The sequence below is a fragment of the Neltuma alba genome, unplaced genomic scaffold (genome assembly GCF_004799145.2).
Source record: "Neltuma alba isolate B1F8T4 unplaced genomic scaffold, ASM479914v2 tig00011916_pilon, whole genome shotgun sequence".
NCBI lineage: Eukaryota > Viridiplantae > Streptophyta > Magnoliopsida > Fabales > Fabaceae > Neltuma > Neltuma alba.
In genome coordinates this window covers 971,168-987,026 of record NW_021636509.1, presented here as the reverse complement: position 1 = coordinate 987,026, position 15,859 = coordinate 971,168, and the positions used below count along the sequence as shown (strand labels likewise).

The 15,859-nt window shown below is 34.4% G+C and overlaps 2 protein-coding genes and 1 pseudogene across 2 annotated transcripts; 1 reads left to right on the top strand and 2 right to left on the bottom strand.

Annotated features, from left to right (window-relative positions):
• Window positions 1–423: 423 nt before the first annotated feature.
• On the top strand, window positions 424–1,435 carry LOC114719442 (60S ribosome subunit biogenesis protein NIP7 homolog). The gene has a single exon (XM_028904947.1). It carries the CDS (start codon window positions 563–565, stop codon window positions 1,124–1,126), a length of 564 nt encoding a protein of 187 aa, XP_028760780.1. The 5' UTR covers window positions 424–562; the 3' UTR covers window positions 1,127–1,435.
• A 2,619-nt stretch (window positions 1,436–4,054) lies between these two features.
• On the bottom strand, window positions 4,055–6,545 carry LOC114719386 (transmembrane 9 superfamily member 11). The gene is made up of 2 exons (XM_028904858.1): window positions 6,464–6,545; window positions 4,055–6,259 (listed from the first exon to the last, which is right to left on the bottom strand). The coding sequence occupies exon 2, from the start codon at window positions 6,239–6,241 to the stop codon at window positions 4,253–4,255; it is 1,989 nt and encodes a 662-aa protein (XP_028760691.1). The 5' UTR covers window positions 6,242–6,259; window positions 6,464–6,545; the 3' UTR covers window positions 4,055–4,252.
• A 5,432-nt stretch (window positions 6,546–11,977) lies between these two features.
• On the bottom strand, window positions 11,978–14,378 carry LOC114719446 (transmembrane 9 superfamily member 11-like; annotated as a pseudogene).
• Between the last annotated feature and the right edge of the window lie 1,481 nt (window positions 14,379–15,859).

The window sequence follows — 15,859 nt, the reverse complement described above, 5'->3', positions numbered from 1 at the left end:
TAGTTACCATAAAATAATATGACAAATTACTTCAAGATACTAAAAGTTATTAAAAAATATTTTTGGGTGTTGGATATATTAAAAATTAATTTCTGATATTGAGTGTTATTAGAGAAATACCTTGACATGATGGGTATTACTAAAAAAAAATTTAGGATACTGGATGCTATTAAAAAATATTTTAGAACACTGAGAGTTAGATATTAAATACTATTAGAAAAATATTTTAGAGTGGTAAGTGTATTAAGAATTTATTTAGGATACTTGATAATACTAAAAATATATTTTAGAGTACTGATTTTTTTTTAATAGAAAAGCACTCATTCTCTCGTTTTTCACTCAAAACGCCGCGGCTTTGAGGGTAGAGGAGGGCAGCGGATGGTAAGGGAAAAGGAGAGGAGCCGCGTCCCATATATACATCTATATACTGCGTCACTTTCCAGCCGACCGCCGACCGTGGGAGAGATTTCCTCCTACCTCCTTCGTGCGTTTTTTAGGGTTTGGGCTTGAACTCTGAAGAGCTAAACAGTTCGGCAGAAGAGGAGCGTTTTCGTAGGCGGAGATGAGACCGTTGGACGAGGCTGAGACAACTGCAGTGTTCGAAAAGCTCTTCAAATTCGTCGGAAACAACCTCAGGAGCATCGTTGAAAATCCCTCCCATGAAGGTCCCGATTCCAACGCTGGCCGCTATTGCTTCCGCCTCAACAAGAACAAAGTCTACTACGCCAGCGAATCCGTCGTCAAGCGCGCCACCAACATAGCCCGACCCAACCTCGTTTCTCTCGGCACTTGCATCGGCAAATATACTCACGGAGGTAATTTTCATCTCACAGTTCAGGCTCTGAACTTGTTGGCTGCTAATGCTAGGCACAAGGTCTGGCTGAAACCCCAGTCTGAGATGTCTTTCTTGTACGGGAATCATGTTTTGAAGAGTGCCTTGGGAAGGATTACAGAGAGCATTTCGCCTGGTGATGGGGTTGTGGTGTTTTCCATGTCCGATGTGCCCCTGGGTTTTGGCGTGGCTGCTAAGTCCACTCAGGATTGCAGGAAATTGGACCCTAATGGTATTGTGGTGCTTCACCAGGCGGATATTGGTGAGTATCTGAGGACGGAGGACGAGCTTTGAAGTATCTGAGGATGGAGCGACGGAGGACGAGCTTTGAAGTATCTGAGGATGGAGGACGAGCTTCGAACTATCTGAGGATGGAGGACGAGTTTTTTTATTTTTTTGGCAATAGTGTTGGTGTTAGAAAGAGGGGGATAACTCTTATAATTTTTGTGAGTGTCTTATCCAATTCGGGTCATTGTGAGATTTTGATTCAACTAGGAACTTGTGTATTACACTGAGAACTCTGTTTTGCAGTGACTATAACTCTATTTATTCATCTTCCTCTGGACTACGTTAGTGCCTGCAATGTTATTTTACTTGTATGAATTCAGTTACTTGTCTTTCCTATGTGAAGGATTTTTGAAATTATTATGCTTTCTACATCTACATTGTACATTGAAAACCCCTGAATGTTTCTGCTCCTCAAGGGCAAGGAAGCCGATGCATCAGAGGACTTTCAATGTAAATGGAATGGCTCTCTCTGACCAGCATCTAAGTAAGAAATAATCTACAAACTTTTAGTTAAGTTCTGTTGCTTTGCTTTTCTTTGATACTAGTTTTAAAGTTGAGAGTTCTGTTTTTCGAACATTGGTTCACAAATCATTACTCAGTGCATGAAGTAGATAAAACTGAAGCCTTATAAGTAACAGGTCACGTTAGAAAAAATTGCCTATGCTACTTATTGTTGTGTTTTTGTTTGTTTTCATATCTTTTATCTTGTATCTATTGTTAAGTAAGATTGTAAATCCTATATGAATTTTAGATTGGACCATATTTTTTTAAATAACAATAAGTATTCTCCTATAAAAACAATTATATTTAAAGTACTGTTAAGTGCTAAATATAAATATCTCGTTTAACATAAATTTAAATTTTGATCACTACATTATAAGGAATGATTAGATATATGTTGTTCGTTTATTTTGTGTCTTTTGTAGTTGCTCCATGTTTGTCATCCTGGCCCACGCGGCTAGTCTCGTAACCTTCTTGGGTTTCTTTGTGTTAACATTTTACATCTAATAAAATTTGCCCTTCATGGGAAAAATGTGTTTTATTACAATAAAAAAACATTACTAAATTATGTTTTTATTTGATGAAATGGTTTTACGCAGTAGATTTTGAATATACTAAATTATGTTTAGTTTGAGGAGGCTCGTTTGGTTAAACAGAAGGAAAAATCACAAAAAAAAATCCTAAAAATTGAAAATTTGCACAAAGGTACCCGTTTATAAAAATTATTGTCAAAACCCATACTATTGTTGTCAAAATCCATACTAATATTGTAATAGGTCTTTATTTACAACCTTTTTAATTTCAACGGTCTTTTTTTTGTGATTTTTCCTAAATATAATGGAGAGCAGGAGAGTCCCTTCCCTCAATGAATGGGATAATTTTGATAAGGTCAAATCATAACCATCTGCTTACAATTCAAATCGTATTACTATTGCTTGCTGCCTATTGCATACAATTTGGTCAGAAAAGAAATGCCTATAGATATTGAAGGATTTGGCTATCCACCCACATTTAAACACAGTTATTTTCTTATTAGAGGCAATGCTATAAGAGTAATTATCGGATACTAAATGTGGGTACTTCTCCTCATGAGAATTCGAACCTTAGGTTAGTAGGTCGTCACATTGTAAGAAATTAACTCTTTTTACTAGATCTAATATGTATTGGGATACTTGTGATAGTTACTAAATAGTTTAATTCAATAAATTAATTTTTTCCCTTTATTTTGACAATAAATAAAAAGCGTCTCAAGTCTCATCTTTTTGTTTAAATGGGCTTGACTCCAAATCCACTAAGAATAGACCAGGGATAACCCAATAAATAATAAATATGATAATATGATAACAAGAAGAAGCATTCAAATATCATGGACAAGTAACTATGCAGACTCCATGTTGCAATCTCCCAAGTCTACTTTTCTTATAATTAGAGACCAAAGACAGGATGAAATTAACTAAGCCATCGTTATATACTAATTTCTTCTCTTTGCCTTAGTGTTGGATTTTATGAAACTCAAAAAGTATTGTGATTTCATAAAGATATAGCCTTTTTTTTTTTTTTGAAGATATAGACATTCTAAATGGTGATTGAAGATGTGATTTCATGAACAAAATTAGGCTGTTCACCTAACACTGCCGTTGAGATTATAAGTATTAGGAAATGTTTGAATCTATGTTGGGATCAATGTTGCAAAAAGATTAGGATGCGTTTTGTTATTCTAATGTTAAGAAGATCAGAGTATCTTCTTACTCTATGGAGTTCATGGAGGTTAACCGCATTGAAAACAACTATATGTTCAATTGATTCAATGACTGTTTAAACTGAGGATGGGATCCAACTTATTTTAACTTTTAAAAATTCGTTGTAACTTTTAACATTACAAATCACGATGTATTTTTAAATTGTAATACTCCCTTTGGTTCTAAATATAAGACCCAGTTTATAGTATAAATTATACTATAAAATAGGTCTTATATTTAGGACCAAAAGAGTAGGATTTAAAACTATAATGTAAGCATAGTTAAGAGAAACTCACTTGAGAAAATCAAGGACATATAGAATTAATAATTTATCAGACTCTATCCTTTCCAATGCACCAAATTGACCCTTAACTTATAGAGAAAAAATAAAGAAAAAAAATTAAATATCTTAAACATTAACCAAACTGAACTTACTACTCAAAACACAAGGTATAAAATTGCATTCTGCACAATTGATTAGGACTATTTGGTTCTACTATTTAATTCCAACCAAATCAAACTAAAACTTACAAATTTCTTAACCCTGCGGATGATAAACATTGTAATATTTGAATGCATGGTCGCGCAAAAAAGGATTACAAAGTAGAAAAACGTATCCCGAATACAAGGGAACTTAAACACAGTACCATGCGTATCAGGGAAGGCTACATACATATAGATATCTAACAATGAATTTAGCAAAACAATGAAATTATTGTTGTGTAATATGCTACGTTCACTAGCAAAATGTAAAGAAAATGAAATAAGGTAACTACTTTTTCCCCTGATCAGAACAAATAAAGTGACATTTACTTGAACATTCCCAAAGGGATTCCTCCTACTAAAATCTGTTGGCTCGAGAGCTAATTTCTGGGCGATCTCAGCCTGCAATTCAATCCAACTTGACCGAAGAGAATAAGTAATACACAAAAGAGAAGGAAGAGAGGAACCCGACAGTGCCTGTAGCCAACATGATAGCCACAACCATGAAGAGAGAGTATCCCAAGTACAGAGATGCAGAGACAGGGCCGCTCAAATTCTTGAGATCAAACACCAGATAGTTTATGGAGTACAGGAAGATGTATATGGCCACAGAACCAGAAGCAAAGAATGATTTCCACCACCATCTCCAATCTTCCACACACAGATGCATGTAAGTTAGAACCAAAGAGACCTCAGCACAGACCACCACAAGCAGAATCAAAACAACAAAGAGGAACCCAAAGACATAATAGACTCGACCCATCCAAATACTGGACATGATGAAGAAGAGCTCTATGAACAGCGTTCCAAATGGAAGGGTTCCTGCACCAAGGACTAGCAGCCATGAAGGGTACTTCTGTGCGGGAATTTCACGAGGAATTTGATTGGTTCGGACAGGATACTCAATGTGATTGGCCCTGGCACCAAAGTACCCTCCAACAAGAGTGAGGGGAACAGAAATGCAGAACCAGAGTAAAATCAGTATGACAAAGAGTGAAAACGGGATGGCTCCTGTGCTGTGACTTCCCCACAACAGAAAGTTCAAGGTTGTGAGGATCAAGAACGCAATACCAGGGAAGAAACAAGCCGCCCTCCATGCCACTGAAAACCAGCCCTTCTGATTGCCACAGCCAATTGTTCTCCAAAGGCGAACTGCCACATATCCAGCTGCGACACCAAGTATCATGTAGAAAAACAGCATACCAGTGATGAGTGTTCCACGAGAGGCTGGTGACATGAAACCGAGAGCTGCAAACATAATTGTCACCACAGCCATCCCAAGAATCTGAACCCCATCTCCAACCATTATACATAGTAATGAAGGGTTAGATGGAGCACGGAATACATCCCCCACAACAAGCTTCCAACCAGATAACTCTTCAGTCATCTCTGCTTGAGCCTCCTTGTCAAGCTCCTCATAACGGGTTAGATCACGACGAACAGTCCTCAAGAAGATCACAAGTACTATGCCAGCAAGGAAAGTGATCACCATAAGAGAATTGAGGATAGAGAACCAATGGACTTTTGATCCCTCCATCTTCAAGTAGGCATCCCATCTGGATGGCCATTTGATGTCACTCTCCTCAAAGGTGACCTCATAGGTGAAAGCCAGCGGCTGACCTTCTTTGATCTGCATTCCTACGGTGGATGGATCACATTTAATAGGTGATGGGTATTTCTCATACATTTTCAAGTTTCTAGCTGAATCAAAATTATGCATAACACTGCACGGTATCACCTCAAACCCAACAACCATGTATCCAGGCATTTCTGATTCCCCTTTACCATCCGTTGGGATCACTTCAACTGCATCACCAGTTCCCATCACCCGAGCCACATTGGATTCCTCGTACTTGTGGACAAGAACATTGAACTTGAGATGGTTAAACAGATAATATGCATCTTGAATCTTGACACCAACAGGGTACCCAGTCCATCGTAGAAGGTATCCATCTTTTTGTGTAAAGCGAATGGCGGGTAAATTATCAAGGATCAGATTAACCTGATACATCTCATCAATCCTCTCTTTAAGGATCTTGAACTGATCTGCGGACAATTTGTCGAACCGACACAAGAATATTTCCGACTCATTTGTGTACATCTTAAATCGGTATGGTGAGTTCTCGATCCGGTCGCCCATGAGTAGCTCGCCGAGATTCTCAGCACTGTCCTTAACACCGCCCGGAGGTTTGCAAAAGGGTAGGCTGTAATAGCTAAAGGGCATTTCTGTATCAATTGAGGTCAGAGAATTCACTTTCACCGACAACTCATCCCCAACCACGTACTTGTGGGGATAACTTCCCGGAAGATAGAACCCATATGCGGATTGAATTATCAAGCAAAATGCGAAGGCCCACAAGCTAAGTTGACAAGAGAAAACCATCTTTGGACGAATCATGGGAGCTTTGTGACAGATCTGAAATTCCCAGATGCCAAATGAATGAACAAATTCTTTTAAAACAAATCAAAGAAAACAAAAGGCACGGGCTCCAACTAGATTCTCAGGCCAGAGTAAATGAAGATGCAAAGCATTGAAACTAATAATGAAGACGGAATCAAAATATATAGCTGAAACATGAAACAAACAAGAGTGTTTTGAGATATTAAGAATTTCACTCACCTCAAACAAAGCCTGAAAGCCAGAAATTTCAGAGAAAATCTATGCGAAGAATGGGAATAACGCGCATCAAATGTGATATTCGAGTTCCGAGCTGATGGCGTGCAAATGCAAATGGCATTGTACGTGAATTGACTATTATACCCTTCACTTTCTAGTTATGGACATGCCGGCACCGCCAGTCGGTTCGCCGCCCTCTTTGTTCATAAACCATAAGTTATTTCACACTCTTCGTGGGGTGCTCAAAACAATTTTAATGATTCTCAATTAATTAATGTGATAATTTTCAACGGCTTTCAACTTGGGACAAATTAGGATAAATTACTTATTAAAAATTTAATTGGTAAATGAGATCTAAAAACTTTGGACAACTTAATTTTTTTTTTTGTGCAATTTATTTTCTTTTATGGGCAATAATCTTCTTTTCTGTGACGTGCAACTCAATTTTTTTTTTTGGTGTAAATGAAATTTCTTATGTGTAAGTCATCTTCTCTCTGTGCAAACTAATATCTTATATTTAAATAATGTTTTGTGTAAATCATTTTTTTTCTGTACAACTAATTTTCTTTTGTACAATCAATTATTCTATCATTCTATGAACCATTTGTCAATTAAACTTATAATGAGGAATTTATCCCAATTTTTCTTTAATCTTGACCAATTTTAAATTTTTGCCATAAAAAATCGAAGAATTTGGTAAATGAACTTATATCAGAAACATCTTTATTTTACGATTTTGTAATTTTTCTTACATTGATTTTTTAATTATTATCATCATAAAAAATAAATAGGAAAAGAGACACAAATACGAATGAAATAATAAAATCGTGTTACGCGTATGAGAAGATGAATAAGATATGTAAAATGATATGTTCTATATCAATCTTTTACTAAAATAAAGTGAAGTGTAAATGTATTAATTAAAATAAAATACTATTTTTCAGGCAAAGAATATTCTTAATGTTTGAGTCATTTATATTCATGTGCATGAATAATTTAATTCGGATCGCCTAGAAAGGAGTCACTACAGTCATTCTTATTCATTCTTATGTTTTCATATACAAATAAGAGTCAAATTTAATTATGCAAATTGATTGTTTGTATCTTATTTGTACCCATCTAAAGGCATAGTTTGGATTAGTGTTTTTATCCCAAAACGTATAGTGATTTTTTTTCATCAATACTGGAAGTCAAAAACATTACAACAAAGTCTACAGGTCCTAGTTTCCTTTCTGAACCTCACCTTACTGATGGAAAGTGGTTAATCTAGGATACAAAGGTTGCTCTCCATGAAATGATAGAGTTTGGCTAAATGATTAGCAATAGGGATATATTCCCTAGCGGTATGTACCGGGACAACAGTCCAATCCTTATGAGACATGGCCTCTACGTCCAGTCAGTGTGTATCACTATCTTCTTGTAGCCTTTGCTCCAACAAAGTCGCAATCTATAAATCATGCCAAGAAGCTCTACAATAGTTGCCAGTACGAACATAATCTTACAGCTAAATCCCTCCATCCATTGGCCATGATTGTTCCAAGCCGCACCACCACAACCACTTCTACTATCTTGAAAGATTGATCCATCTGCCTCCAATTTGATGAAGTCATCTTGGAGTTGGTTGGTGTAGTCTTTTCCACAATGAGTGTTAGAATGGAAGTTACAGTTGGTCATTAAGGCTCTGTCCCAAGAAGCATGGAATAAGTTGTCATGTGCATCGATCACATCACCAATTGTTTTAGAATCAAAAAGCTTGTCACATCGAGAAGTCCAGATATCCCAACATATATAGCCAAAGAGCTCCGACCTATTGAATCTTTTTTGTGTATGCACAACCTACCTTCAAGCCCTAATCTGCACCTCAAGGTTGTCATAGAGCTCTACCATGTGTGAATAGCCACATAAAAGAGAGAACCTTCTCTGGTACTTGCCATCTCCAAAGAAGCTTCTAAATATTGTCCTCCTGTCTTTGATTACCTGCAAGAAGAAAATTGTAGGCAGATTCAATAGTGAAGCGACCATTAGTGGATGGCCACAAAAAATATTTATCCTCTCCTCTCACTTCACGGGTGGGTGTGCACAAGTGATTCAATTCATGACATGGTAAGGAAACTAATAGCTAAGCTTTTGTAAGTTTCATTTCCCCATCAGGGTCACGTAATCTATCACACATTCACCTTTATCCACTCATCTTTATAACCTGGTATCTTCTCAATAAGAGGTCTATTCAGCTCTGACCAATTGCAAAATTCAAAACATGTCATGTTTTTTTCTTAATATAATTTTAGAGTAGCTTCTGGCCTAATTAATTTTTAAGCAAAAAGTCAAAGACTACTTAACAATATAAGTCAAAATGAAGTTGCTTCCCCATTGTGCAATGGAGAGAAAAGAAGGGTTGTTGTAGAGAGTTGGAAGTGGGTCTCAACTTTGTTTTCTTTTTTTCCAAAAAAAAAAAACTATGAAAAACCCATTAAATTCATGTTTGTAAAAATATTATAAGAAGGAAAAAATTAACTAAGTTTGGCGTTTTCAATATTTAAATTTTTTTAAATAACATATTAATCATAATTTTTGGTTCCTATAATTTTATAAAGACTTGATTTTTATTTAACGATATTAACTTTTAGTTAACACCATTGAGTATCGGGATCAAAACCAAGATGGAAATCAAAATGGTCTTTGCTTTTGACTAGTTTGATTTTAATTTCTCTACTTAATGATGTTAACTCAGACTAATTTTTGATGAAACTACAAGACAAAAATGCAACTTGAAATTGCAGGGGTCAAAACCAAAATTTAATCAAAATGTAAAGATCAACAATAATGTTAACTGTTAAAAAAAATTAATTATCATAACATGGGAGAAATATTATTTCTTTGAGAATTTAATATAACGAATTTAGACCAATTATTAACTTTTTATGTAAGGAGCAATTTTATCAAATGAATCAACTTCTGTTTAATGTTACATTAAACATTGGATACTATTATGATAAAAAATTTCTGATACAAGATATAGGTGTTACATCGTATTAAAATTACCAGATCTTGTTCTCTTAGGCGTGTCAAACGGGCCCTTAAACAAATTATAGAGGGGAAAAAACAAAAATTAGAAACACTTAAAAATTATCCAAAATGAACTCAATTGATTAAAATAGATTAGGTGTAATAGATTTTTTTAAGTATAAGTATTTTTTTATTAAAAACAATCCTATTTAATATACTGTCAGGTACTAAATATAAACACTTCTTATTCTAGCAGGAATTGAAACCTTGTTTCTCATATTATGAGAAATTAGTTTTTTTTGTTAGATTCTTTAGATTGGTCCAGTAGATATTACTATTTTGATCTAAAACGGAAACAACCCCGATACTTACAAATTCACTTATTTTTCTCATGGGAATTGCCGAGACATTGGGCCATGATTTGAGGGGTCAGAAAAGCAGGTTCTAAAAACCGAAGAAATAAAAGTAAATTCATTCAAATATGGACTTTTCTCAGGACAAAAATCGGGGTAGTATCATGATGTTGAAAAAAATTGCCCAATTGGAGGTTGGCCAATGTTCAAGAACAGAAAACACAGACAAACAAACACGGCCCAAAACAAATTTAGGACTAAACCTTTTTTCTTTTTTGAAAAAATTAATCTTTTACTCCTTATAATTTGTATTCATTTGTAACTCACTCTTTATATTTTGACTCGATACAATTCAATCCCTATAATTTTGACTTGGTTATAACTCAGTCACTAAAATGTACCTAGCTACAACTCGGCCCCCATATTTTTGACCATTTTATAATTTAATTCTTCTTTCTATTAGATATATAATTAGGACAATGAAATCCCATAAAAGAAAAAAATTACAAAAAAAGACTTAGTTTACTCTAAAACTTGTTATTATAAACTGTTTAGGTTGTTATTGGGATTTTTTAATAATTATTTTCTTCTTTGCGACTTGATTGTAATTCTCCCAATATAATTTCTTTTTTAAAAAATAAAAGGACTAAATTAAAAAATAGGTAAAACTATAAAAACCAAGTTTACAGCTACTCAAATTTCAGAGAGTGGATTACAACTTGATCAAAATTATAAAAATTAAGTTATATTGAATCAAAATATTGGGATTGAATTACAAGTATATTAAAAACTAGGGATAATTAATCCGCAGCTCCTTATAGTTTCAACTAATTTTGAATCAGATCCTTATAATTTTTTTTCTTTTTATCAGGTCCTTATGCTTTCACTTTTTTTTAATTAGGTCCTTGTATTTATTTTTCTTTTTATCAAGTCCTTATAAGTTCACCTTATTTTTAATTAAGTTCTTGAATTTTTATTCTTTATTTTATAAATTCTAATAGTACTATTATATAAACATAAAAGAGTATATATTATTTAATATTAGTTTATAAACAATAATATTCTAAAGATATTGAATTATTATAATGATTTTAATTTTTTCAGCAAAAAAATTAATTGTTCTAAAAAATTTTCCTGAATTAATTAATTCTATTACTTTTTTATTACATAATTATTAATTTAATTTAATTATTAATATTTTATATTTCAGTATTAATCTATTTAATTAAGCTTATATTTAATTAATAAATAAAAATTAAAACTACATGGACCTGATTAAAAATTTAGTGAAATTATAAGGATTTAATTAAAAGAAAAATAAATACAAGAACCTAATTAAAAAAAGATAAAAGTATAAGGACCTGATAAAAAGAAAAAAAACTATAGGGATCTGATTTAAAATTCGTTAAAACTATAAGGACTTACAAATTAATTAACCCTAAAAACTATAAGGACCAAAACAATAATTTTTCCCTTTTTTTTTTAATAAAAAGACAATTTTCATTAACATAGGTAAAACGATTACAATTTTCATTTTAGGACTGAACCCTAAACTCGCATTAAAAAAAAAAAAGGACTCAACCTTAAAATGAATACAGAGGCCGCAGCGGAATAAATTATTTCAAAAGTTAAAAACTAAAAGTGTCCATGATCGTAATCCAGCTTCTTTACCAAAAATATACGTAGAAAACGAAAATTTGTCCAAAAAAAGCATAAGAAAAACAACATTGAAGTTTCAAAAGATTAATATAATAACAATTAGCTCCAAAAATATTCTTCTGAAAAATGAATTACAAATATGCATTCAGGACAAACTGTGAAGTAGATTCAAAACTTAAATATCTTATTTACAAATGAGATTTCAAAATTTACACTTGTTCATATAAAAAAAAAAAAAACAATATGCTATCAGGTTGTGCAGGTTGTTAGTAAAAAAGTTCAACATGGTAATTTTTGAATGTAGTCATGAAACTGGATTACGCAGTGACATCTGCTACAAAGTAGGATACTGTATCCTTCACAATGCTATATATATAACTAACAATGAATTAAGCAAAACAATGAAATTATTGTTGTGTGATATACTAGGTTCGCTAACAAAATGTGCTGAATAAAATAAAGTGACAATACTTTTTTCCCCGGATCATAAGAAATAAAGTAACATTTACTTGAACATCCCCACAGGGTCTCCGCCAATTAAAATCTGTTATCTCAAGAGCTGACTTCTTGGCAATCTCAGTCCGCAACTCAATCCAACTTGACCGAAGAGAATAAGTAATACACAAAAGAGAAGGAAGAGAGGAACCCAACAGTGCCTGTAGCCAACATGATAGCCACAACCATGAAGAGAGAGTATCCCAAGTACAGAGATGCAGAGACAGGGCCGCTCAAATTCTTGAGATCAAACACCAGATAGTTTATGGAGTACAGGAAGATGTATATGGCCACAGAACCAGAAGCAAAGAATGATTTCCACCACCATCTCCAATCTTCCACACACAGATGCATGTAAGTTAGAACCAAAGAGACCTCAGCACAGACCACCACAAGCAGAATCAAAACAACAAAGAGGAACCCAAAGACATAATAGACTCGACCCATCCAAATACTGGACATGATGAAGAAGAGCTCTATGAACAGCGTTCCAAATGGAAGGGTTCCTGCACCAAGGACTAGCAGCCATGAAGGGTACTTCTGTGCGGGAATTTCACGAGGAATTTGATTGGTTCGGACAGGATACTCAATGTGATTGGCCCTGGCACCAAAGTACCCTCCAATAAGAGTGAGGGGAACAGAAATGCAGAACCAGAGTAAAATCAGTATGACAAAGAGTGAAAAAGGAATGGCTCCTGTGCTGTGACTTCCCCACAACAGAAAGTTCAAGGTTGTGAGGATCAAGAACGCAATGCCAGGAAAGAAACAAGCAGCCCTCCATGCCACTGAAAACCAGCCCTTCTGATCGCCACAGCCAATTGTTCTCCAAAGGCGAACTGCCACATATCCAGCTGCGACACCAAGTATCATGTAGGAAAACAGCATGCCAGTGATGAGTGTTCCTCTAGAAGCTGGTGACATGAATCCCAAAGCTGCAAACAAGATTGTCACCACGGCCATTCCAAGAATCTGAACCCCATCTCCAACCATTATACATAGTAATGAAGGGTTAGATGGAGCACGGAATACATCCCCCACAACAAGCTTCCAACCAGACAACTCTTCAGTCATCTGTGCTTGAGATTCCTTGTCAAGCTCCTCATAATGGGTTAGATCACGGCGAACAGTCCTCAAGAAGATCACAAGAACAATCCCAGCAAGGAAAGTGATCACCATAAGAGAATTGAGGATAGAGAACCAATGGACTTTTGATCCCTCCATCCTCAAGTAGGCATCCCATCTCGATGGCCATTTGATGTCACTCTCCTCAAAGGTGACCTCGTAGGTGAAAGCCAGTGGCTGACCTTCCTTGATCTGCATTCCTACGGTGGATGGATCACACTTAATAGGTGATGGGTATTTGTCATACGTTTTCAAGTTTTTAGCTGAATCAAAATTATGCATAATGCTGCACGGTATCACCTCAAAACCAACCACCATGTATCCAGGCATTCTGATTCCCCTTTACCATCCGTTGGGATCACTTCAACTGCATCACCAGTTCCCATCACACGAGCCATATTAGGTTCCTCGTACTTGTGGACAAGTACATTGAACTTGAGATGGTTAAACAGGTAATATGCATCTTGAATCTTGACGCCTACAGGGTACCCTGTCCATCGTAGGAAGTATCCATCTTTTTGTGTAAAGCGAATGGCGGGTAAATTATCAAGGATCAGATTAACCTGATACATCTCATCAATCCTCTCTTTAAGGATCTTGAACTGATCTGCCGACAATGAGTCCAACCGACACAAGAATATCTCCGACTCGTTTGTATACATCTTAAATCGGTATGGTGAGTTCTCGATCCGATCTCCCATGAGGAGCTCGCCGAGATTCTCAGCACTGTCCTTAACACCGCCCGGAGGCTTGCAAAAGGGCAAGCTGTAATAGCTAAACGGCATTTCTGTATCAATTGAGGTCAGTGAATTCACTTTCACCGACAACTCATCCCCAACCACATACTTATGGGGATAGCTTCCCGGAAGATAGAACCCATATGCAGATTGAATTATCAAGCAAAATGCTAAAACCCACGAGCTAAATTGACCAGAGAAAGGCATCTTTGGACGAATCATGGGAGTTTTGTAGCAGATCTGAAAACCCGTGTACCAAATGAATGAAAATTTATAAGAAAAAGGCCCTGGCTCCGACTAGAAATTCAGGTCAGAGCACATGCAGATGCAAAAGCATTGAAATTAATACAGAAATGAGCACAGAATCAAATCAAAATATACACCTAGAAACAGGAAGGAAACGAGTGTTATGATAGAGGTATGAATTTCACTGACCTCAAACAAAGCCCCAGATTCAGAAATTTGAGAGAAGATCCCTGTGAAGAATGGGAATGACGCGCATCAAACGAGATCTTCGAGCTCTGCGAATCTAAATGGAATAGAACATTGAAGGTTGTGAGGACCGACTCTGCCCATTTATAACATTGGCTTTACTTTGGGAGCATATCGCTGCGGTGATGGCGAGCAATGGCTTTTAGCATTAACTGACTATTATACCCCTCGTGTCCAAATTATGGACAAACCGCCACCTTCTGCCTTAATTAATTATTTATAATATTTTGATAAAAAAAAAGGCATGAATTTAAATTTGATTAGAAAGGAAGTACCTTTACACATTTTAGGTGAGTCACTAACCAGGGAGATATTTTGGACAACAAATAGTACTTCCTCTCATGCTAAATGTAGAATTTAAATAATTAATTTACAAATATTTAAAAATTAATTAATTTAATTATTTATAAAAAATATGTGTTATTTTTTTCTCAATTTTCCTAATTCATTATTTATATTGAAAACTACTGTGTTGATAAAAACTCTTTCTCATAACATATGTGAAACAATCTCAATCAGTTTTTCTCCAAGTATACATGCAAAATGAGAATTGGACCAAAAAAAAAGTAAAATGAGATCCTTGAAAATACTATTTTTTCTAAAAAAATATTTTTTTTAATTTAAAAAAATTTATGTTCATGAATATTTAGGATGAACAGCTAAAAAAGGGTCACTATACATTATTAGTCATCTTTGCGTTTTCATATACGAATAAGGAAAAGTCAAATTTAATTATTCACAACCACTTAAAATAGAAATACATAAAAATTTACCCTAACTGATCATTTATGTTTGTCTTAAAATTTTGATAGATGCCTGACAATGTGAAGGCAAAATTCTCATAAATAATGGGTGGTATTTATAATTATTCAGAATTTCATTTTTATTAAAAGAAAAGGGAAAATGCATTTAATAGGACCATCAATGCTGCTAATCCCAATTGTTTTAGTGTTCATTTGAAGCTGTTTATCATAAACATATTTACGCAACTCAAGACTAAACTTTTCTGTATGCTTCCAAACAAGCCTTTAATTTCCATTCTTGCTTTTGCAAGATTCAATTACTATATTTTTTTGTCCTGGTTAGAAAAAATTACTATATTTTTTTTCATAATTCATGTGCCTCTCATATTCTTTATCAAGAATTTGAGTTCAACATCTCATATTTAATAAAGTCTTCAATAAAATTTAGTGTCAGTTAGGCTAGAAATACCCGATAATTACTAATACACATATATATAGTAATTTATCTTTCATTATATTCCTTATGATTTAATAAATTTAATGCATCATAAAAAAAAATTGATTTAAATATTGCAATCACCAATGTTTGATCCAAAGAATCTGAGAGAATATAATAAAATGCAATGTAATGAAATACGGATTACAGAGTAATCTATTTAGTGTACATTTGGGAATAATAGAATAAAATTTATTTTTTAAATTTAATGAAATTCAAATAAATAAATAAATAAAAGAAACTACCCTTCAAACCAAAAAAAATCTAGAATTTATTTTTCATTATCTAAAAAAAAT